The sequence below is a fragment of the Mchenga conophoros genome, linkage group LG3, assembly GCF_057382185.1.
Source record: "Mchenga conophoros isolate Kocher_MC1m ecotype Shallow Benthic linkage group LG3, M_conophoros_male_GT1.1, whole genome shotgun sequence".
NCBI classification, from domain to species: domain Eukaryota; kingdom Metazoa; phylum Chordata; class Actinopteri; order Cichliformes; family Cichlidae; genus Mchenga; species Mchenga conophoros.
The window spans coordinates 31,430,061-31,451,422 of record NC_140528.1 but is presented as its reverse complement, the minus strand read 5'-3'; the positions used below and the strand labels follow the sequence as shown (position 1 = coordinate 31,451,422).

At 46.0% G+C, this 21,362-nt stretch overlaps 2 protein-coding genes across 2 annotated transcripts; one reads left to right on the top strand and one right to left on the bottom strand.

Moving 5' to 3' along the window:
- Positions 1-483: 483 nt before the first annotated feature.
- On the bottom strand, positions 484-7,044 carry LOC146578138 (7SK snRNA methylphosphate capping enzyme-like). Its single transcript, XM_085268524.1, has 8 exons — positions 6,571-7,044; positions 4,264-4,668; positions 3,895-4,163; positions 3,103-3,400; positions 2,453-3,020; positions 2,169-2,381; positions 1,570-1,678; positions 484-921 (listed from the first exon to the last, which is right to left on the bottom strand). The coding sequence occupies exons 2-8, from the start codon at positions 4,638-4,640 to the stop codon at positions 869-871; spliced, it is 1,887 nt and encodes a 628-aa protein (XP_085124650.1). The 5' UTR covers positions 4,641-4,668; positions 6,571-7,044; the 3' UTR covers positions 484-868.
- Positions 7,045-13,007: 5,963 nt separating this feature from the next.
- LOC146578137 (HLA class II histocompatibility antigen, DP alpha 1 chain-like) lies at positions 13,008-18,081 on the top strand. Its single transcript, XM_085268619.1, has 4 exons — positions 13,008-13,114; positions 13,759-14,004; positions 15,128-15,412; positions 16,393-18,081. Exons 1-4 carry the CDS (start codon positions 13,051-13,053, stop codon positions 16,506-16,508), a joined length of 711 nt encoding a protein of 236 aa, XP_085124745.1. The 5' UTR covers positions 13,008-13,050; the 3' UTR covers positions 16,509-18,081.
- The last annotated feature ends 3,281 nt before the right edge of the window (positions 18,082-21,362 follow it).

Sequence of the window (21,362 nt, the reverse complement as noted above, 5' to 3'; positions counted from 1 at the left end):
AAGTCTGCTGTGTTTGTAGTCCTGGTTCACGTCTGATCACCCGACCATCACTGGACACCTCATGTCTTCTTTGTGCACTGATTAGATCCGAGTTTCCTGATGTCTTCTTTAGATAAACCTGCTTGCTGCAGACCTCACATGGTGTCATGTTGGACTCCACCAGTGCTGTACACTGACTCTGTTCCTCTTCCTCTGAAGGATGTGTGCCATCCTTCTTAGAGTTGGAATGGGGAGCTTGATCCTTCAGGAAGGACCTGGAGTAGAGATGGTACTCCTCCTTGTTATGTTGTTGCAGCTTTCCACAGATCCTCTGAATTTCCAGGTCTCCATCTAACTGCTTATTAGCAGAGAGCATGAGAGAGACAATCTGAGGCAGGTTTAACAAATTTAATGCCAATTCAGGTCATACTGTGAGGAGTTCACAATATGTTGTACTTTTACACAGAAAACCTGAAAGACAAATGAGCAGCCTTAATTCAGGGATTTGGAGTCAGTAGCTTTATTTTGACAGGAAAAAAAAGCAGTGGAAGAAATATGAAAAACCACTTCCTGTTGGTATCCAGCGGCCAATAGAAACGCAGTTATTTCTTTGTGCTTTACTGTCATATTGATCTGATCAACAACCAGTATAATCCCAGCATCAGACACATGATATCACGTCTGTGTGGGGAAATCTCATTGAATGGAAAAATCATGTTACTGGTTTAGGTGGACATGGACACCTGTACTCAACCAATCACATCCACAGGAGTACTGCCATCCAATCAGGTTCCAGTTCTCTCTCTTCTGCTGTGCGACATCAGCAGTTTGTTCAGTCACAGTTTTAATGCTGTTTCCATAGAAACAGAAGGACGCCGAAGGCGTGAGCTCACTTCTTCTGCGCAGAGCCTTTATGGAACAGGTAGATGGGCCGCTGGTTACCTGGAAACACAAGCAGACAGCTCAGATCACACACACCTGTGCAGTCTAACAGTCTTCAGGTAAACGTCTGCAGTTATTCACCTGGCCTGCTGCTGTTAACTAACAAGGCATCACCGAGGTGTGAGCGGCAGGTGTGCTCAGTGAAACTGCAGGATTTTACTGGGATATCAATCATTAGCAGTAACGCTAACATACAGTCTATGGATACAGCTAGGCTGGGTAGCATTAGCTGGCTCACATACTTCAGCATCTGTGTCACTGTATTTACAGGTGTGGTCATCCATCCACTCACACAGGCACAGGTGTCCGGCTAATGTTTAACTTTTCTTTTTTCTGGGTTAGTGTACGGCAAACATGTTTAATGGTTTATTGTTTAACAGCAAGATGATTAAACTTTGAACACAACTCAGTGTTCCAACAAGACAATGATCACAAACACATCAGACCTGGTTTTGGGAGGGATAAAGCAGGCTAAAATTAAACGCCTGGAACGGCATTCCCAAAGCTCAGACCAACTTTATGAAAATTTTTGGAGAAGTCCATTCCCGGAAACTAACAAATTTAACTAACTCTACCGATCCTGCCAAGACGAGCGGTCAAATATGAGCCAGAATACACCGGAGCCCTGATGTATGTGCATGTTGTCACCTGCGTGTGTGATGAGTCTGTAGGAGCTGAAGCCCACGCTGTCCGTCAGGTAGGAGGTGAACTGTTCAGGCCTGAGCCTCAAACTCCTGCAGTGACTGAACGTTGTTTTCTGGAAAACCACAGAAATGAACTGTTTACTGGATACACGTGCTGCTGAATGTTCTTAGATGTATATACACAGAAGCACAGATATTTACAGACGCTCCCTGCATGCGTGTTTAGTGAACCAGTACCCATGAATAAATTCATTCTTCTGCCAAAATGCTCAAAGTGTTGCAAAAGAATACACAAGAACACTTTTACTAACAAAGTTAATGCAAAATATCAGATCATAGTTACTCCATAGTTACTCATACCCTTTGATCTTTTAGGAAACCATTACGACTCTAAAGGACCGGACTGTGATAGACACACAGTGTTGAGCACCGTCACTTCCTGTTGCTGTTATCTCTATATGTAAAATCTGGTCTTTATACGTGTGAATACTTCCTGCTGTCATCGATCACACTGTGTCAGAAGGATGAGCAAAGGACAGATGCTGTTTCTCTCTCACACACACACTAACTGCATATGATTATATTCATGTTGCTAGGCGTTACCGAGGCTCTCTTGCTGTGGCAGTAGCTGCTCCATGGTTGTGGCTCCAGGATAAATATTCCACCTGGCGACAGGCTCTGATAGGCTCGTTTGAATAGTCTACCCACACCTGCGTCACCCGACTGCAGCTGCACCCACTTGGTTACGTTGAGACACATGATGACATCATAATGGCCCCGCCCAGGCCAAGCTTCACGGTCTGAGACGTAGTCACCCTGTGGGAGGAGTCACAGTGGTGAGCGGTGGCTGGACACCAGCGAGGGGTCTGATGGAGAGTGAGACTCACCTGGATGAAGGTGATGTTACTGGGGAACCTGGAGGAGGAAGAGGATGAAGGAGAGAGAAGGGGAGGAGCTGAGAGAGGGCCCCGACTCACCCTGAAGGACAGAGGGAAGGAGAGGAGGGAGAGAGCCTGTTGGAACTCCTTCATCAACTCCTCCTGCCCCTCCTCCCCTTCCTGTTCGGGAGGAGGCGGGGCTACCGTGTCTTTCCTCTTCCCTCTGTCCTCCACCACCAGGTCATGTGACAGGAAGTGTCTAATGTTCTGTATGGCAGCACGGACGAGCTGCTTGTCTAGCTCCACCCCCAAGATGTGGGTGGGGTTAAATCTTCGGGCAACAGCCAGTGTCATGTGACCAGTGCCGCAGCCTACGTCCAGAACCGTCTTGTCTCTGAACCAATCAGCTTCAAAGACCCGGAGCCTTGGGTCTTCCTCTGGCCCAACCCGCCCCTCCCACTTGTCTCCATAAAAACCTTGGTAGCCATAGCAACGGCTGTGGTTCCCGTACTGGTAGCGGTGTTTGTCCTTCTTCTTCTCTCTGGGGTTAGTGGAACCAGTCTGAGGTCCTCCACACCTGCAGGAGGTGGTACAGATGTCATGTGATAAAGACACCCAATCAGATCACAGTGATTACTCAGTTTAGATGACACACTCACCTGGCAGCTTTAGCCCCTCCCACTAACGGTGTCTGGAATTTGCTTGGCTGAGCTACAGTCGTTGTGACAATGGTGCTTCCAGCACCATCTGCCAACCTTGTCGAGGTGGTGCGTCGCCGCTTTCGTTGCCGCCCGTCACCCTGGCTCCCAGGCTTGTGGGGGGGGCCAGGTGGAGGGTGGGTGTGCCTCCTGGGCAGGATGGGGGACGGGGCCACGTCGTCTCGGCAGGTGATGGCAGTGTTGAGCTCACAGGGGAGAGGAGATGGAGGAACGCTGCCCCCTTTGTTCAACAACGGTACTGCAGGCGACAAAACAGACGTCCATGCACAGACTTCACTCAGGTGGACTCTGCAGGTAGAACAGCTGCAGCCAGGTACGAGCGAGTGTAAGGACACAGGCCCACCGGTTGTTTTCTCAGTTTATGTGTACACACATGTGTAAGTTCAGAGCCGTTGTTACGGTTCATGTCTGATTTAAAGCTACAGACTCAAATCAGACATTCACAGGAAGGAGTACAAAAACGATCAGTGCGCCATGCAGATCAATTATTACAGTTATACAGAGGAGCCTCGGACTGCGAGGGACTACAGACGGGGCACATAACCCGCAAAACGAGCAAAAAACTGAAAAAAAAGTAACTAATAACCTGCTGCATCGCATTATTGCATTAAATATGAGAGCGCCTCCCTGATATCTTGATGAATATCTGAAAAAAACCTGTAGATTTACTGTGTGAGCTGCTGCAATTTCCTGCTCGTCCACCGGGTGTCAGTAAAGCTGCAGGTGTCTCACCTCTGAATCCACCTGTGTGGGGAAACAGCGGCGCTGCTGCCACCTCCTTGTCTCCTTCGCCGTCCCCTCCTCCTACTTTGTGGTGTCGGGTCCTGTGCTTCCTCTTGGACTTCAGTGGGGACAGCAGGACCCCTCGTCCATCCTCACCCCCCTTTCCCCCTCCCTTCAGGTTCAGAGGATCAGTGATGTCACGAGGCACCAGGATCTCTACGGGATCTTCGCCCCGTGACGGCAGGGGTGAGCACTTTGGCGTCTCCTGATTGGTTGTTCTGAAGAAAAGGGGAAGAGCATAAAGGTGGTGTCAGTGTTAAATCCTGCAGCAGTGACGTTATATTGATCTCTGAATGAATCCACCAATAACCTCCTCACCTGTTTACTTCCTCGTCCAACAGCGAGTTCAGGTTCAGCGGGTCAAAGATGTTCCCGCCCAACAGGAAGTGACTCGGTAACACAGACTCTGACAGACTGTCGCTGTTGGCGCGGCGTCGGCGCTTGGTCAGCCCCTTGAAGCCCACGCCCATGGAGTAACGCCTATTCCCGATTCGCTGAGTCGATGGAGGAGGAGGTGGCGCCGGAAGGGCCGGCTGGCTGTCATCAGGCGGCTGGAGGCCATTTTTAGCCCTGATGATGGGGAGGGGTTTAGCCAGCTGCGGCTGCTCTGATAGGCTGATGGCAGCGGGGAAGACGGGGCTGAGTCTGATGGGCGCCTCATGGGTGAGGACCGCCTCTTTGTCCACTGACATCATCTTCTGCCGTCTAGCCAATCACAATGACCTGCAAAAGAAGAAGGGGGTGGAGTCAGATTCAGCTACTTAAGATAAACCACGAGACACAAATGTATAATAATTACTGAATTATTGATCGTAACCTCATTAATGAAGCTCTATTAGAAGAGTGAATACAAACAGAAAAAACCCAGCTGAACCTGAACTCAGCACCAAAAGTTTTATTATCCGTTAATTGTGTTTTCATCCTCACTCAGGGTTTTATTTCTTTATCCGTTTCGTTTTTTGCTTTTCCCATTTTCAGATTCTTCTTTATTATTGAGGAAAAATTTTCATGTAAAGCTAAAAGAAAATTTAAAATGTACCCTTTTCAGATAGACTTCGCAGGGGAAACCCGACAACCATTGAGTTTAAAAACAGCAGCTGAGCAGATTATTGCAAAAACGTAAAAATCTAAATAAATTATGTTCTTGTGTAAAAGTGATGAATGTTATCAGTTACTATGAACACGCTGCACTGTAACAGAGAGTGTTTGATAGCTCAGCAAACTAACCACTCTGCTGCCCGCTTAGCTAACAGTGTTTGTCCCAGGTTTGCTCCTGTCAAACAAAGCGAACTTGTCTCTCTCCCTCCTAAAGTGGGATTCATTTTCATGGTTAAATCTGCGCTGTAGGCACATCGTAACATGACCTCCACCTCTAACTACACATCGACATCGACACAGCCTGGAACAACCGCGATTAGTCTGTTTGGGACCATCATTTCCCCCTGCACATTCCTGGATCAGCTGGAAGGGAGAAAGCCAAACTGCAGGGATAAACATTCACACACGTGTGAATGCTGGCAGCACCGCCCGTCAAACACCATCTGCAAACAGACCTTAAGCTCATTCTGCATTAACCTGAGCTCCACTCCTGAGGATCCACGGGATCAGATATTTACCCTGAAACAACGGAGGGACATCTAAACTCAAAAAGGTTTTCTAAAAAACTCATTTTAAAATGATCCTCAGTGCCAGAATAACACATAGAAGGAGCCCAAACTTCATCCCTAAAAGGACTTTAAGTATAAGCGCCATAAGGAAGAGCATCTTTCAATGAAAGCAGTTTTGAGGGAAATCTGAGCTGAAACTGGGATGAAGGACCCTCAGCACCGACTTAAGCTTGAACTTTCTTTTATACCCTGCCTCCATCACACAGCCAATCAGACATCCTGCCACCTCTCCTTTGCATCCTGATGGTTTCCAGAAATTTGTATGTAACCTGACAACTTTAGTTTTCTTTGGGCTGGCATCCTCCCAATCAGACTGCGATGTGTGCTAACATTAAAAGACTGAGCACCACACAGGAATCTCGGATCTGTATGACGATAAAAACTCATCGAGCAGCTTCTATTTCCCCTGAGGCTGTAATCAGTGAACAATATTGATCAATGAATGACTTGTGAAATATGTATACAATCCCACACACTGAGGGGACGAGTTCATGCCCCCTCTGAGGGAAACAAACGTTAAATTCAAACGTCTCTTGCTGAAACCTTATTAGATGGGTGTGTGTTAATGCCCCTCAACAGGCTTCCGGAGGGCAGCCAAACAGGGACAAAGTTGTCATATTATGGAGGGCGCTGAACAAGGCTTTAGTGATAAATGAGCAGAATAAGTAAACTTCAGAGGGGTGAACGAGATAAAAACTGTAACTGTGACCTCCTGAAGGAAGTTCAACATCCTGATGTTTCAAAGTAAAAGCACCTACATGAGTTCTTTCTGATTAGTGCGTCAAAGTGTCACTTTTATTTGTGACTCTTACTTTGAAGAATAATCGAAATAAAAATTCTTACAAATATCGTTAAATCAGCATTGATTTATTCTGATTACTTCAAAGTTCTTCACTCAAACAAATCAGGCAAACGTCGTCGATCAATAATCAATCACTGACTGATCGATTGTACTCACAGTGTCCTGCAGAGATCACCGTCCGCCGTCCAGACTTCACCCTCCGAGTCTTAGAAATATCCGATTTATGTTTTTGTCAGAGCGTGTGCGTGCGTGCGCCCCCAAAATCCCGAGGAAACCCCGTCCTAGCCCCGCCCCCGTCACTCACTCCGCCAATCCCTGCGAGCCCTCATGAATAATTCAATTGCACTACAAGAAACAAACACAGTTAGCTTCTGCAGCTAGCCGCCTAGCACGGAGCAAAAACACACGCCCCTCAAAGATAAAAAAAGTCCCGAAACACCACCGGAAACCCGCTGTGTGCATGAACACAAGCCCGCACCCAGCTCCCCGTGCATGTGCCTGTCAGTGTGCGTGTGCTCTGTAACGGCCCGTGACTTCAACTATAACAGTAGACTTCTGCTACGACTAGCTACTAACTACTAGCTGCCTTCATCGTGCTCAGATACTCGAGCTCGCGCTCTTATACGCGACGGCAGGGACCTCGCGCTCGACCGCAAAAGTGTCCAATCGGGTGCGAAGTTGAGGCCCAGCCATCACGGGATCTGCGATGTTGATTGGGCGCTATTCGGGGAGGGCGGGCGAATGGAGCGAGGAGAGAGGTGTCCTGAGCAGTGCCTGACTAGAAAGGCGAGCACAGCAGAAAACAAACGGCGTAACGGTGAAAATTAACGGTTCACCGGGCGGTGTCCGGCAGCTGCACGTGTTAACACAGATAGTTAATGAGTCTAATAAAGTTTCAGTAAGAGACGTTTGAATTGAACGCTTGTTTCCCTCAGAGGGAGCGTGAACTCGTCCCCTTAGTATATGGGATTTTATACCCTCAGTTTTGCTCTGAAGGAAATATAAACTCCCTATATCCGATCATATCCTCCAGGATGACAGATAAATCCAAATAAATCATTTAGGTGAATAGTGGGAAAGTTTTAGGATCAGTAGAGATGTGACGTTTGTTGGCCAATCAGAGCAGAAGAGATCCTGAGAGTTGAAACGAGATCAGTGGTGGCTCACATGTTTTCTCCCACATACATGTGGTTTTCATCATGTTATCACTGAGTTCAGACACCAGAAACAGTACTCTGCAAGAGCAGGTTGTCAGGTGTTATCGTGCTGCAGATCCATCAGAGGTTCTGTGCTTTTAAACTTTTAACTTTAAGTGCTTTTAAAGTTTCTCATCTCAAAGCTGAAGCTGACGTTCTCTGATGTTTGAGGCTTCTCCTAATTTGCAGTCAATTTTTTTTTTCTGTTATGACCATTTGTCTTTTTGATTGCGATTATTTTTTTTACTCTTTTAAGTTTTATTTCCTTCTTCTCTTGATTGCTGAATGAATCTGCCCTGCTTCAGCATGGGGATAGGAGCAGAACAATAACACCACACAACATCTTTCACGGATTAATTTTGGATGCACAGTTTGATTTATTGAGTAAATGAACTACATCTTTAATGCTGGGTCTCAGTTTTTCTTCACTATAAAGTAAAGCTGGTGTAGTAAATCACAGGAGCAGTATGCGATTTGATTGTTTGTCTTTAACTCTGTGTGTTGCAGACCAAAAGCGACGGCTTTATTGGTCAGAAAATTGAAACCTGTTGAAAATAAATTGAAAAGTTCAGATCCATGCCCCCGTTCCCGGTCATGTTATCTAAACCGACCGAGTGGGCCACATTGGCCTGTTTGGCCGGTCAGTTCTGGCCCATGTGCCATATGTTTGACACCTCTGCCTTTGTGAGGTGAACCATCATGGAGGCCACACTCCCTGAGGCTTCATATTTGCAGGTTTGTCTTTAACAGCGGAAGATTTTTATGGTGCTTCATGTTTCCCTGTTTCAGAAAGAGAAGCTGCCTGCACGTGATTGAGTTTACATTCATCTGTTTTATCCAGATTAAGACAGAGCAACAGACCCACTCATCCACTCATAAACATTTCACAGCACTGTGAGTCTTCAGCTGCACCACCTCACATTTTAGATTTTAGATTCAAGGACATGAAAAAGTTAAGATGTAATACATGTTCCACTAAGGCCAGAGTTTACTACAGTTTAGACAGACTGATAAGTACTTTTACTTTGAGTACAGTTTTGAGGTACTTTTACTATTGATGCTTTACATGAAAATTTAAATATATATGCTTGAATATTTCCATTTTATGTCTAAAAAAAAAAGAGAAATCTACTTTAAAAAAATCTTTTTAAGAAGCTTTATTCTCACTGCTGGTTTCCTTTCCTCAGTTTGTGTTTCCTTGTCTACTTCTGCCCACTGACGCTGTGCCAGACTCCATAATGAAGGAGGTCGAGCTCCTAAAATGCACCAGGAGGACCAAAGAGAGGAGGTACAGAAGAAAGGCAGCCACTGCAGGTAAATAACTACTAATTACTTTAGAAGTATGATTGAATAAAACTACTTTATGAGAATAAACATTTAAACTAAAAACGTTTTAAATCACAAGGATGAAGCTTCAAATAGCTGAACTCCTGGGATCAATAACTCATTGAAAAATTGATCACAACACCTAATCACATCAGAAAAGGTTAAAAAAAACCCAAACAAGCAGATTTTAATTGAAACCATCAGAGAAACATAAAATGTGTCATCAGCAGGGGTCAAAGTTCATGTGCAGTGATGCAGAGGAGGGATAAATAATAATTTGTAAATATCAATAATCTCTTTTGTGAGATACTTTAGTTTAAGGCTGTGATCAGCTGAAATGCTGCTGCTCTGTGTGGGTTAAACTGAGATCAAAGCAGGTGCTACCTGACCTCCCATACGGGCCTTATTATAACTGTCAGTATAAAGCTAGTGTAAAGGTGTCATCTGTGAATGCTGAGTGAAAATGAGACTCACCATCATCACTGTAAAATTTAAATGCCGTCCTTCATGTGACCATGAACAGCACAGCTGCTCAGCACTGTGTGCACACCTCTTTCAATTCAGCACAATAACCTGAATCCAAGAATGAACTGATTAGAGTTTAAAGGTCAAAGGTCACTGTGGCCTATCATTTCTTAAGGACACATCATCACATGAAGAGCAGCTCTGTGGTTGCAGAGCAGACACACTAATGAAGCTGTTATTGGGCGCGTGTAGAAAAAAGGAGGATGGGAGCAGAGACACAGCTGCTACAGATTACTCATTACTTTTAAAAAAGTAATCATTAGACTCGTCCTGTTAGCCCACAGCCGGTCACATGAAGAAATGTTAGGCTGTACTGACACAAACCCGGGTCAGCAGGTGACTAAAGAGAGGAAGGAAATAAAAATCAAAGACTCACCCTCAATGTTCCCTCTAATTTTTCATGTGTCTGAACACACAAACTCCCTGAGCGTCCCTTGGACCACTGTGAGCGACAGCAGACGTGTGCACTGTGGTCACGCCAGCATCGAATCATCCAAGTTACATGTTTTATTAAAATAATCAAATTACAGCATTTACATTTATGTTAGACTATCTTTAATTAACTGCTTTAGCCCACTTACAATGTTCATGACCTGTGTAGTATGTTAACACTATTGGAAGTAAAAATAACCTGGACTCCAATTTTGAAAACACAACTTTATTTATTTATTCATTTATTTTTTGCTCTGACTTGTATTATGAGTCTGTGGTCTGGGAGAGAGTCCTGTAACTCTCTGTCTGCAAAATACAGTAAATAAAGACCAATTCTGGGCAATTAATTATATAGTTACGTCTTAAAAAAACAGTTACTAAGTTTTGCAAACAACAAAGTTTTTTGCAGCTGTTTACCTAAAAATGCAGAGTGCTTTCCAGCGTTTTCCTTATAAAACAGTGTTTTACAGTTTCTTCCGCAGTAAAAATAATCAATAGGAAAAAAACAAACATTGCATACCGGTATATTTTTATCATAACTCTGGTTTTACGTGGCCTATCAACACAATTTAAAAACTGGTATAAACTACACAATTTTGCCGTCAGTTGTTCTGTCTGTCCTGCTCACATCTCCAATGGTTGTACACGTTGTCATTAACATGGCTTCACTCCACATCAGCAACGTCGCTTTGCTAGCTAAAACACGCTGTCATAGCCTGTCAACGACGTTGATTAGCTGCGTATATACGAATGTGAATAGCGTGATTGGCTGGACTATGGGATAAGGTGGCATCGTTCTAATCCCATACGGGAGCAGCCAGTCACTTACTGACTAACACTGCAAAACAGAATCGTTAAAATTTTAATTTTAATTTCAATTCAGGTTAGAATTTTTTTGTGCACAACACAGATTTCCTGTGTGCAGAGACCGTGCCAGCAGTGCGCAATTGCGCATGCACGCAACTTACAGGGAACATTGCTCACCCTCAACCTTTTCCTGTTTCTTCCTCCTTTATGAATCAACTGCACCTAAACTTCCAAAAAGGACGTCACAGTGTTTGAATTAAAGAAATAACTTTTAAAAATGCACGAATCAAGAGTGACACCATCTAAGAGAGTTGAGCCAAAAGAGCTGAATCTGAGAAACGAGCTGGACCTCCTTCACTAGCTGCTGGAGAACACCTGAGATCAGCTTTCACTCAGGTCAAACGATGTAGTGCTCAACAAATCTACCAGTTAAAAAATAAATATAGTTCTAAAAAACCTAACCATGTAAATAAAATACACTTTACATAAAAAACATTTACATAATCAGCTGATGTTAGATAAACGTGTGGTTTCAATAAATATTCTGCAGAAATTAAAACAACAACATAAAGATCAAGAACACGAAGTTGTCTGCAGTTATAAAACACTAGGGTGAACTAAAACTCCGTAACTGTGTGATTCTGATGGCTTTCAGTGTGAAACTGAAACTGCTTCAGACACATGTGCTCTAACTCCACCCTCACAAACACCCGTCCACAGTCACAGGCCGACCCTCCGCCTACATGTTCCTGTTTCTTTCAAATTCCAACACGAGTAATAAAAGGAAACTTTTCACACATGATCTGTTTTACACGACCTGCATAAAACAACAGCATTAAAACATGGAGTGAAGTGACATGAACATTTTGTAGTCCGCCTTCTGCAGATTGTAGTTTCTATTGTGTTACCAGTGTGACGCTGTAATGGAGTCTGAGTGTAGGTGCAGTTGGACCCTCAGTGCACGGCTTATCTCTTGTTCTAAGTCCTTATTGGTCCTCCTTCACACCTGTCCTTCACCTCGTACCATTTTCCACCAAGAACAAGGAAAAGTGGTTCGGAAAAGCAGATAAGAGTTCATTTTTTTGGACTCTTCAAACATAAAGCAGATTTATTTAGGAAACATCTTGTTGTCTGTTAGTGTTCATCATGTTCCTAATAATATGTCTTAACATCTGTAACAGGCATGAATGATCCTTAGAGATAGCAGTGTCTTCAGAGGAAGCTCTGAGTGAGAATTATGGTTTAAACACAGCCCCAACAAAGATGGCGCTGAAAGGGCTCATAAAGCTCTGTGAGACTTTTATTGGTCAGACTCTAAATGAAAGTGCTTTAGGTATCACCAGATAGTACCCAGAGTTGACTATATTGGGACAGCAGGGACATTGGTTAGACAGTCTGAATAAATGAGATGTTACTAATGTTGTTTCCCACAGGTGAGAGGAGAGAGGAAAGGAAGAGAGGAAGTCTTATTCTGAAAGTCTTGACTGTACTTTGTGGTTTGGTGACAGAGCAGGCCTAGAGCTGGTTCATACGGTGGCCCTGAGAGGCCAAACGGACTGCAACTTCAGAAAACACTTGCAAAAAGAAAAATGCTGCAAAAAGGAAAACGCTGCAAAAAGAAAGACGCTGCAAAAAGAAAAGCGCTGCAAAAAGAAAAGCGCTGCAAAAGCACACAAAGCACAACGGAAATAGGAAAAAAGACAACGGAAATGTTCCTGGGGAGACTCTCCTCCACTTCTTTGAAGCGTGTCCCAGTCCTAGCGCACTGGTAAATGTGTTGTAATCTCATGATTCTAATAATACTACAGATATCTGGAATATACATTCAAAGGTAATTCTAACAAAGATAATGTTTAATGTAGCCTTAGAAATGAAGCTTTCCGTTGTCTTTTTTCCTATTTCCGTTGTGCTTTGTGTGCTTTTGCAGCGCTTTTCTTTTTGCAGCGTTTTTCTTTTTGTAGTGTTTTTCTTTTTGCAGTGCAGCGTTTTTCTTTTTGCAGCGTTTTCCTTTTTGCAGCATTTTTTTTTTTGCAAATGTTTTCTGAAGTTGCAGTCCGTTTGGCCTCTCAGGGCCACCGTAGGGTTCAGCCTCTCAGAGCCTGATGATGTTTCAAACTCCTCCTGGAATTACAGAGATGTCGCCAGATCACTTCTGCAGTTCTCCATCCATCCACCAGGTGTCCCCAGTGTACCAGCAGTCCTGTGTGCGTTTGTATGAGTGTGTGTCTGCTGCTTGTGTGTGCCTGGTCACTGATGACATCATGTGGTCCCTGCTCTGCGATTGGCTGCTGTATGTGTTCGAGCTCACAGAGCTTCAGAACGTGTGAGAGTCACAGAGCTGCTGCTGCTGATGAAGATGAAGGTGTGGGTGCTGCTCCTCGTCCTGTCCTCAGTCCTCTGTGTCTCTGCTGATTGTGAGTCTCTGATTCACTCATGAACTCTTGTATTTTAGCCCTTTTATGCATGGTGAACTGATTTACTGATGTGAGACTGGTTAAGTATTCTCACAGTAGTTTATCTTTGGCAGCACAGAACAGATCGGACACCAGTAACCACACGTGTGGCACTGCTTTAGTTACTAACAGCATGAAAGCTGGGGTGGGTTGTAAAGGGGCTTGCTGTGTTTGTCTGATGTTACCCAAGTTGCCAGATGGTCTGTGTGTGATGTGTCCAGCGCTGGGCAGCCTGAGTAAAGAGCAAGACTTAAAAATCTGAAATAAATAAATAAAAGCTGTGCAACAGGAAGTTACAAACTTTGGTAAAATATGTAACATGTTCTCATGACACATTGTAAAAAGCCAAACAGCGTCACTTTTCAGCAACATTTAAACATATATGTTTGTTGTAGACTCATAAATCAAAGGCAATGATATTCAGCACTGAAGGGTGTCAGCAAAATACCAAGGTGTGCTGGTTTAAATGAAACAATTGTGCTTCTGGTTGAAGTTTGATGAACTGTCCTGCATGAAAGGATTTAAGCTCTGATAGGTGACTGGCTCCTATGAACCTGATGGACACTGACTCCACCCTCTGTTTCTCTCCTCCTAACACCATGAAGCTCTGCATGGGGACAACTGGATCAGCGGCTGTTCAGATACTGATGGCGAGGCTGTGATGATACTTGATGATGAGGCGGTCTGGTACGCCGACTTTAACAAACAGACAGGAATCTATCCTCTGCCCCCCTTTGTAGATCCCATTACCTTCCCAGGTCAATATGAACAAGCTGTGGCTGATCAACAGGTCTGCAGGCAAAACCTGAAGACGATTCGTCAGGCTATGAAGGACGTCCCCAAAGAACTGGGTAAACACGAATCACCAGTCCACATGTAAAGAGCAGAAACATTCAGAGAGTGGAGTTCAATGAAACATGCTGAAACATGAAGCATCAGTTTTATGCCAGATAAATGAAGATTTCAGAGGCTGATAGATTAGATCATTAAAGACACTTTAGGTAAACTGCAGTCAACATCAGACTTTTGATTTGTCGATTGTTTGAATTTCAGGATCAAATTCAACCATTTTAAGCTAGCAGTCATGATTGGCTTCATCATGTTCTCATACGTTTTGTTGTCATCATACCGACAGTGGACAACATACAGTAATGGTCTTAATTCTTTAAAAGCAGAGAAGCTTCAATATTCACCAGATTTACAGCTTTCAAATAAAATCACACAAAGATGATCTGAGCAGAAACATTTTCATCACATCTTTGGCAAACTAACAAACGCTGTGACCTTTATTGTCACTAAATTCCAAGTTTGTATTCATATCAGTACTTCTCTTTATTCAGTGTCCAGAATCTACCAGCACAAATCTGCAAATATTTTTCAGAAATGTTTAAATATCAGGAAACACTATCCAGCACCTGATCTCATCAAGATCATGCACACACACAGTGCTGCAGTCAGTGTTTAATAAATCTACTCAGGAAACAACAGGTTTTATCCTCAGTGACAACAACATCCATGAAGACCAGAACATCTGAACTCTAAGAGGTGAAACACACATACAGAACTTCAGCTCCATGTTACGAGCTGCTGAATCAACGACACAACAATAGAGACTAAAAACCTCAGACACACAGGAGTGAAACAGGAAACGCAGAGACCAAACTTCCTCTTTATCACATGACTCTGGGGATCTTCAAACATTCAGTTCTCTGTTTGTTTAAGTGAAAACACATCTAACTTTAGCAGACGCTCAGGTCCTCCCAGTGTTTCTGTGCTTTCTCTTCGTGTTTTTAGTTTTTAGCTCATAACAGAAATCGAACACTGCTCAAAGTCTTTAATCCTATGAGTTAAATTCATTTTAGAGAAAAAAACAACAACAACAGAGTCGGTGCAGGTCCTGTACATACTGACTCTTTGCTGCAATGCTGTTGCATATTCAGTGCAGTGGTGTAACCTGTACATGTTTGTGCACAGATCCTCCTTCGAGCATGATCATCTACACAGTACTAAATTTGGAGCTCAGAGTCCAAAACACTCTGATCTGTCACGTGACTGGTTTCTATCCTGCTCCTGTCAACATCACCTGGACCAAGAACGAGCAGAAGGTGACAGAAGGAGCGAGCACCAGTGTTCCCTTCCCCAACAAAGATGGTTCCTTCAAACAGACGTCCAGACTGGACTTCATCCCAAAGCAGGGAGACGTCTACAGCTGCACCGTGGAACATGTGGCCCTGATGCAACCAATGACCAAATTCTACGGTGAGAAAATTCTAATCAGTTTGTTTTACATTGTACAGTTTGACAAAAACAGTAATCTCAAGTTGCTTTATATTCTAAGGTAAATCAACAATATCAGAGAGAAAACCTTTAACAAAAACGAAAGTTTTAAGACTGATCTTAATCTACTAGTACTACTATTTGATATTCTACTTTTAAATACTCTAGGAACAACAAGTAGGCCTGCAGAGCGAGAGCAAAGTGCTCTAATAGGGTGATATGGTACTACAAGGTCATTAAGATAAGATGGGGCCTGATTATTTAAGACCTTGTATGTGAGGAGCAGGACTTTGAATTCTGGATTTAACAGGAAGCCAATGAAGGGAAGCCAAAACAGGAGAAATATGCTCTCTCTTTCTAGTCCCTGTCACGACTCTTGCTGCAGCATCTTGGATTAGCTGAAGGCTTTTCAGTGAGTTTTTAGGACATCCTGATAATAATGAATTACAGTCGTCCAGCCTGGAAGTAATAAATGCATGAACTAGTTTTTCAGCGTCACTCTGAGACAGGATATTTCTAATTTTAGAGATGTTGCTCAAATGGAAGAAAGCAGTCTTACATATTTGTTTAATATGTGCGTTGAAGGACATGTCCTGGTCAAAAATGACTCCAAGGTTCCTCACAGTGTTACTGGTAATGCCATACAGAGTAAGAATCTGCTTAGATACCATATTTCTAAGATTTTCAGGGCCGAGTACAATAACCTCAGTTTTATCTGAATTAAGAAGCAGAAAGTTAGCGGCCATCCAGGTCTTTATGTCTTTAAGATATTCCTGTTGTCTTGTCTTCTTTCACAGATAAATATAACTGAGCATCAGCTGCATAGTAACGAAAATGATGCAGTGTTTTCTAACAATATTGCCTGAAATAAAAAGTATAGTTTCCAGCACTGAAACCTGTGGGACTCCATGACTGTTTTCAGATGTGAAGGTTCACATTACTCTCTGTGTTTCTGTCTGCAGCTGTGGAGAACTCTGATCTCATTCTTGGACCTGCCATGTTTTGTGGAGTGGGTCTGACTGTCGGTGTCCTCGGTGTGGCAGCAGGAATCTTCTTACTCATCAGAGGAACCGAGTGACAATGAATGGCCGGGGCTGACGTTTGAATAAATCTGAGCAGTTTGTAATCTGATTACACAGATCCTGAAGTTTTACCTCTGCCAGCAGAGAGCATCTTCAGATTAACTGCTGCTCTTTATTGAATTTGTTTTACATCCCGATATTTTATATGCTTTATTACATATTAAACATCAGAGAACAGTGATGTGAACCAGAAGGCTTTTCTTTTCATTAAAGATTTATTGACAAAGATTTGAGTTCATCTCAGTTCCTTTCATTTTGTTATTGTCACGGGTCTGGGTCCGTTGGACCCAGTATGTGGAGTTTCATGTTTTTGTTATTCCATGTTTGAGGTTATTATGTTTTGGTTTTAGTTTGCATCAGGGATTGTTTTCTTGTTCTCTTGTTGTGTTTATGATGATGATTATGATGTTTATTATTTGAGTTTCATGTTTAAGGATTTGTTCTCGGTTGTATCTCACGTTTAGTTTAGTTCAGGTTCCATGTGTCACTCTGTCTGTCTCTCAGTGTCAGGTCTGCGTCTTGGTGTGGTGTTCTCACTTCCTGTTTTATTGTGAAGGTCTGGGTCTCATGTGAGTGTGTTCAGTTTTACCTAGGGATGGGTATCGAAAACCGGTTCTTGTTGAGAACCGGTTCCCACTGTTTCAATTCCTTGGAATTGTTTGCCATTTTTGCAAACGATTCCCTTATCGATTCCAGTCGCCCCGAATGACGTCACCACGTTGCGGAGCGTCATTTACCTGGCAGGAAACATGGCGGCTCAAACGCTAAAAAGTTTGGTTATACTTTACAAGAACGGATGACAACAGGGCAACTTGCAATACTTGCAAAGTAGATACTTCATTTAAGGGAGGAAACACTACGAATATGCAAAAGCATTTGCTCACAAAACACGCGATGACCTTAAATGAATGTCGTGTTTTTAATTCCGCTCCGGACTCGTGAATCTCAACCCAGCAGCAGCGGTAACGTTTGCACGTCCTCTCCCGTTAATGCGGCAGGTAAATAATCAACTAACAGTGCATATTATGTTAGCGCGATCTGCCTTATCTGCCATTACTGCGCGTTTAGATGGCCATGATGAGAGAGACAGAGTCTGGCTGGCGCTCGCTGGCAGTTCTCGCTGCAGTCTACCGGTAGCGTCTCCTTTCAGGCCAGGATAGACTAATGTTACCGAGCAGTGACTAAGTTTGTGGTAAAAGGCTTGCACCCATTTGCCACAGCAGATGCCCCCGATTTTCGGTAAGTGAATGTGTTTAATTGTGGGCAGGGACATTACTGGATATTCTTGTGTAATTGCTACAGAATAATTTATGTTATACTTTGTTATTGCTACAGAAGAATATTTATTTTATTATTTTACATTTACAATTTTTTTCCCCGGGGTCCCCGTGACACCCCATTGAAGAGCCATAGGCTGGATCTCTTAAGATCTCACTGCTGGGTTTGTAAGGCCATGTTACTCCTAAATTTCTATCTTGTTCAAAGAGAAGATATAAAACAAAGTTCTAAGCTAATCGACCTTAGTGTTCTCCTTTTTTAAAAAGAATCGATAAGAGAATCGATAAAGAATTGAATCGTTAAACAGAATCGAAAATGGAATCGGAATCGTGAAAATCTTATCAATACCCATCCCTAGTTTTACCTCTGTCTCGTCTTGTTGATCATTCCCAGCTGTGTCCACCACCTGTGTGTAATTCCCCTGTGTTTCTCTGGGTGTATTTAAGTCATGTCCTCCGTTATTGTAGTTGCTGGTCCGTCTGTGTATTCCACCCTGCCTCATCTGCGTTTCTACCATGTCTCACCCGTGTGTTCTCCCTGCTGTCCGCCGTTAGTCTCTTCTGGTCGTTCTCGTTAAGGTTTGTGCTCTGTAGTTTAGTTGATCCCAGTATAGTTTAGTTCTAGCTCCATTTGCCGTTTGTATTTACTTTCATGTTCAATAAACCACCTTTACACCTTCACAACTGCCTGCATTTGGATCCTCCTTCATTTCCTCCACACGGCTCACCTCACTCGCCGTGACAGTACGGACCAGCCAGATATGGATCCAGCGACATTCACCCCACCCACGGAGCTTCGGGACCTCATCACGGACTCCGCTTCAAAAATAATCAACCTGTGGCTAGAGCATGAGGGAGAAGCATTTCTCCACGTTCTGGAAGCCAGACTGCAACAGCTGCTCACGGATTATCCCTGGCTATTGGACTCACTACACCCACTCGTGCAAGACTTCATCCTTCACGAACTTCACCTACACCCACCAGCCGCTACCGCTTCCCAACCCAGCCGGACGCCGGAGGTTTTGCCCGGCTCGCCGGAGGTTTTGCCCGACCCGCCGGAGGTTTTGCCCGGCCCGCCGGAGGTTTTGCCCGGGAGGAAGCGACGATCGCGCCGTCGGCGCGTCGCCCCACAGCCGGAGATTAGGACTTCGGAACTGCCGGCTGTGGTGAGTGGAAAAGACGCTCCGTCTGTTTCACCAGTTCATATGACTGTTTATACCGGGGCTGTGTTCGTTGAGTCAGCTGCTCAGCTGGTAGCTCGGTTAGCTGCCCAGCAGTCGCTAACTCAGTCAGCCGCTCAATCATCACCTCCATTACAGTCACAGTCAGACCCAGTAGACACCATGTTACAGTCCATAGCCCAGTCAATAGCTCAGTTGGCAAGAGATTCATCAGCCTTATTATCAGTTCAGCCAGCCACTCCACCACCTGTTACTACTTCGCTACCTGTAGCTCAGTTGCCACCAGTCCAGCAGCCTGTCCACTCATTTACCCAGCCTTTATCCTCACAGCCTCATTACAAGCAGGGAACACACTCCACACAAACTTTTGCTGGTTCATTTAAGCTGGCCATCTCAGAGACAGTTGCTCCCTCTAGGGCCTCCCCAGAGGCTGGGTGTCAGTCACCAGCCAACTCTGGACCCCTAGAGGTCAAGACGCCAGCACCAGCAGCCTCACCGGAGAACTCACCAGAACAGTCTCGGCTCTCAGCACCCCCTGAGAGTTCAAGTGAGTTCACCCGTCCGCCTCAGTCCTCTGCTGAGTGTATTGGGGAACACTTTCAGCCCTCTGAGGACTGTATCCCACTGTTGCTGCCTGAGTCTAGCCACTGTGCTGCTCAGTCCCAGCCAGTGTCCACACTGGCAGAGGTCTCCGTACCTGCTGCTTCAGAGACTGGTTCCACTGGAGGGCCTGAGGAGCCCGTCCAGTCTCAAGTCATGTTAGCTGGGGGTTCAGGTGAACCCAGCCAGCGTCCTGCCTTGTCGGCTGGAGGGCCTGAGGAGCCCGTCCAGTCTCACGTCATGTTAGCTGGGGGTTCAGGTGAACCCAGCCAGCCTCAAGTGTCGTCTGCTGGGGGTTTAGGAGAACCCAGCCAGCCTCAAGTGTCGTCTGCTGGGGGTTTAGGAGAACCCAGCCAGCCTCAAGTGTCGTCTGCTGGGGGTTTAGGAGAACCCAGCCAGCCTCAAGTGTCGTCTGCTGGGGGGCCCGAGGAGCCCGTCCAGCCGCAAGCCACGTCCGCTGGAGGGCCCGAGGAGCCCGTCCAGCCGCAAGCCACGTCCGCTGGAGGGCCCGAGGAGCCCGTCCAGCCGCAAGCCACGTCCGCTAGAGGGCCCGAGGAGCCCGTCCAGCCGCAAGCCACGTCCGCTGGAGGGCCCGAGGAGCCCGTCCAGCCTCAAGCCACGTCCGCTGGAGGGCCCGAGGAGCCCGTCCAGCCTCAAGCCACGTCCGCTGGAGGGCCCGAGGAGCCCGTCCAGCCGCAAGCCACGTCCGCTGGAGGGCCCGAGGAGCCCGTCCAGCCTCAAGCCACGTCCGCTGGAGGGCCCGAGGAGCCCGTCCAGCCTCAAGCCACGTCCGCTGGAGGGCCCGAGGAGCCCACCCAACACCACGCCTCGTTAGCTGAGGGTCCTGGGGGACCCAGCCAGCACATCCTCACACCTGCTGATGGTCCGGGGAAAGTGGTTCAGCCGTCACCTGTTGAATCGTCCCCCGCGACTTTTACATCATCACCTGCAGCATTCACGCCACCGCCTGCTGCATTCACGCCACCGCCTACAGCATTCACATCATCGCCATTCGCAGCACCGCCTGCAGCGTCGCTGCCGTCAGGTTCCGCAGCCGTCCCGCTGCCGTCAGGTTCCGCAGCCGTCCCGCTGCCGTCATCCACGCCTGGTCCGGCCTCAGCTCCGCCCACGCCGCCGTCTGGTCCAGCCTCCGCTTCAGCCTCAGCTTCGTCTGGTCCAGCCTCCGCTTCAGTCTCGTCTGGTCCAGCCTCCGCTTCAGTCTCATCTAGTCCAGCCTCCGCTTCAGCCTCGGCTTCGTCTGGTCCAGCCTCCGCGCCTTCATCCACGCCTGGTCCAGCCTCCGTGCCTTCATCCACGCCTGGTCCAGCCTCCGTGCCTTCATCCACGCCTGGTCCAGCCTCGGCTCCGCCTTCATCTGGTCCCGCCTCATATGGTCCTGCGGTTGCCACACCGCCGTCGGAGCCAGCTCGACCCGTTCCGCCTCGCCTCTGCGGCCGTTTTCCGGGCCTCTAAGATGGCATCATGGCCTTCGGGGACGGCCTCCGGAAAAAGTTCGTCGCCGCCGCTGGCACCGCGGCCGTCCTCCGGACCTGTTCAGTGGCCACCACTACCTTCCAAGAGGTCGGCCTCCAGAACTGTTTGCCCGTCGCCGCCGTTGCCGTGTGCACGGTCGGTCCCCGGAACTGTTTGCCCGTCGCCGCCGTTGCTGTGCGCATGGTCGGCCCCCTGACTGTGTTATGGACTGGTGTACAGTCGTGTTTTGGTTCTGGACTCTCGTGCTCCTGGTTTTTTGTGTTTCAGGCCCTCCTTCCTGGGCCCCCTCCGCCCGCCT

What these genes read in the sequence shown, in the direction of transcription:
- LOC146578138 (XM_085268524.1), bottom strand. Translation starts at nt 4,640, where the DNA reads ATGATGTCAGTGGACAAAGAGGCGGTCCTCACCCATGAGGCGCCCATC. An exon ending in GGAGGGGCTAAAGCTGCCAG is followed by an intron (nt 3,021 to 3,102) that starts GTGAGTGTGTCA and finishes CACCTCCTGCAG; the next exon opens with GTGTGGAGGACCTCAGACTG. An exon ending in GTAACATCACCTTCATCCAG is followed by an intron (nt 2,382 to 2,452) that starts GTGAGTCTCACT and finishes CTCCTCCCACAG; the next exon opens with GGTGACTACGTCTCAGACCG.
- LOC146578137 (XM_085268619.1), top strand. Translation starts at nt 13,051, where the DNA reads ATGAAGATGAAGGTGTGGGTGCTGCTCCTCGTCCTGTCCTCAGTCCTC. An exon ending in CCTCTGTGTCTCTGCTGATT is followed by an intron (nt 13,115 to 13,758) that starts GTGAGTCTCTGA and finishes AACACCATGAAG; the next exon opens with CTCTGCATGGGGACAACTGG. An exon ending in ACCAATGACCAAATTCTACG is followed by an intron (nt 15,413 to 16,392) that starts GTGAGAAAATTC and finishes TTCTGTCTGCAG; the next exon opens with CTGTGGAGAACTCTGATCTC.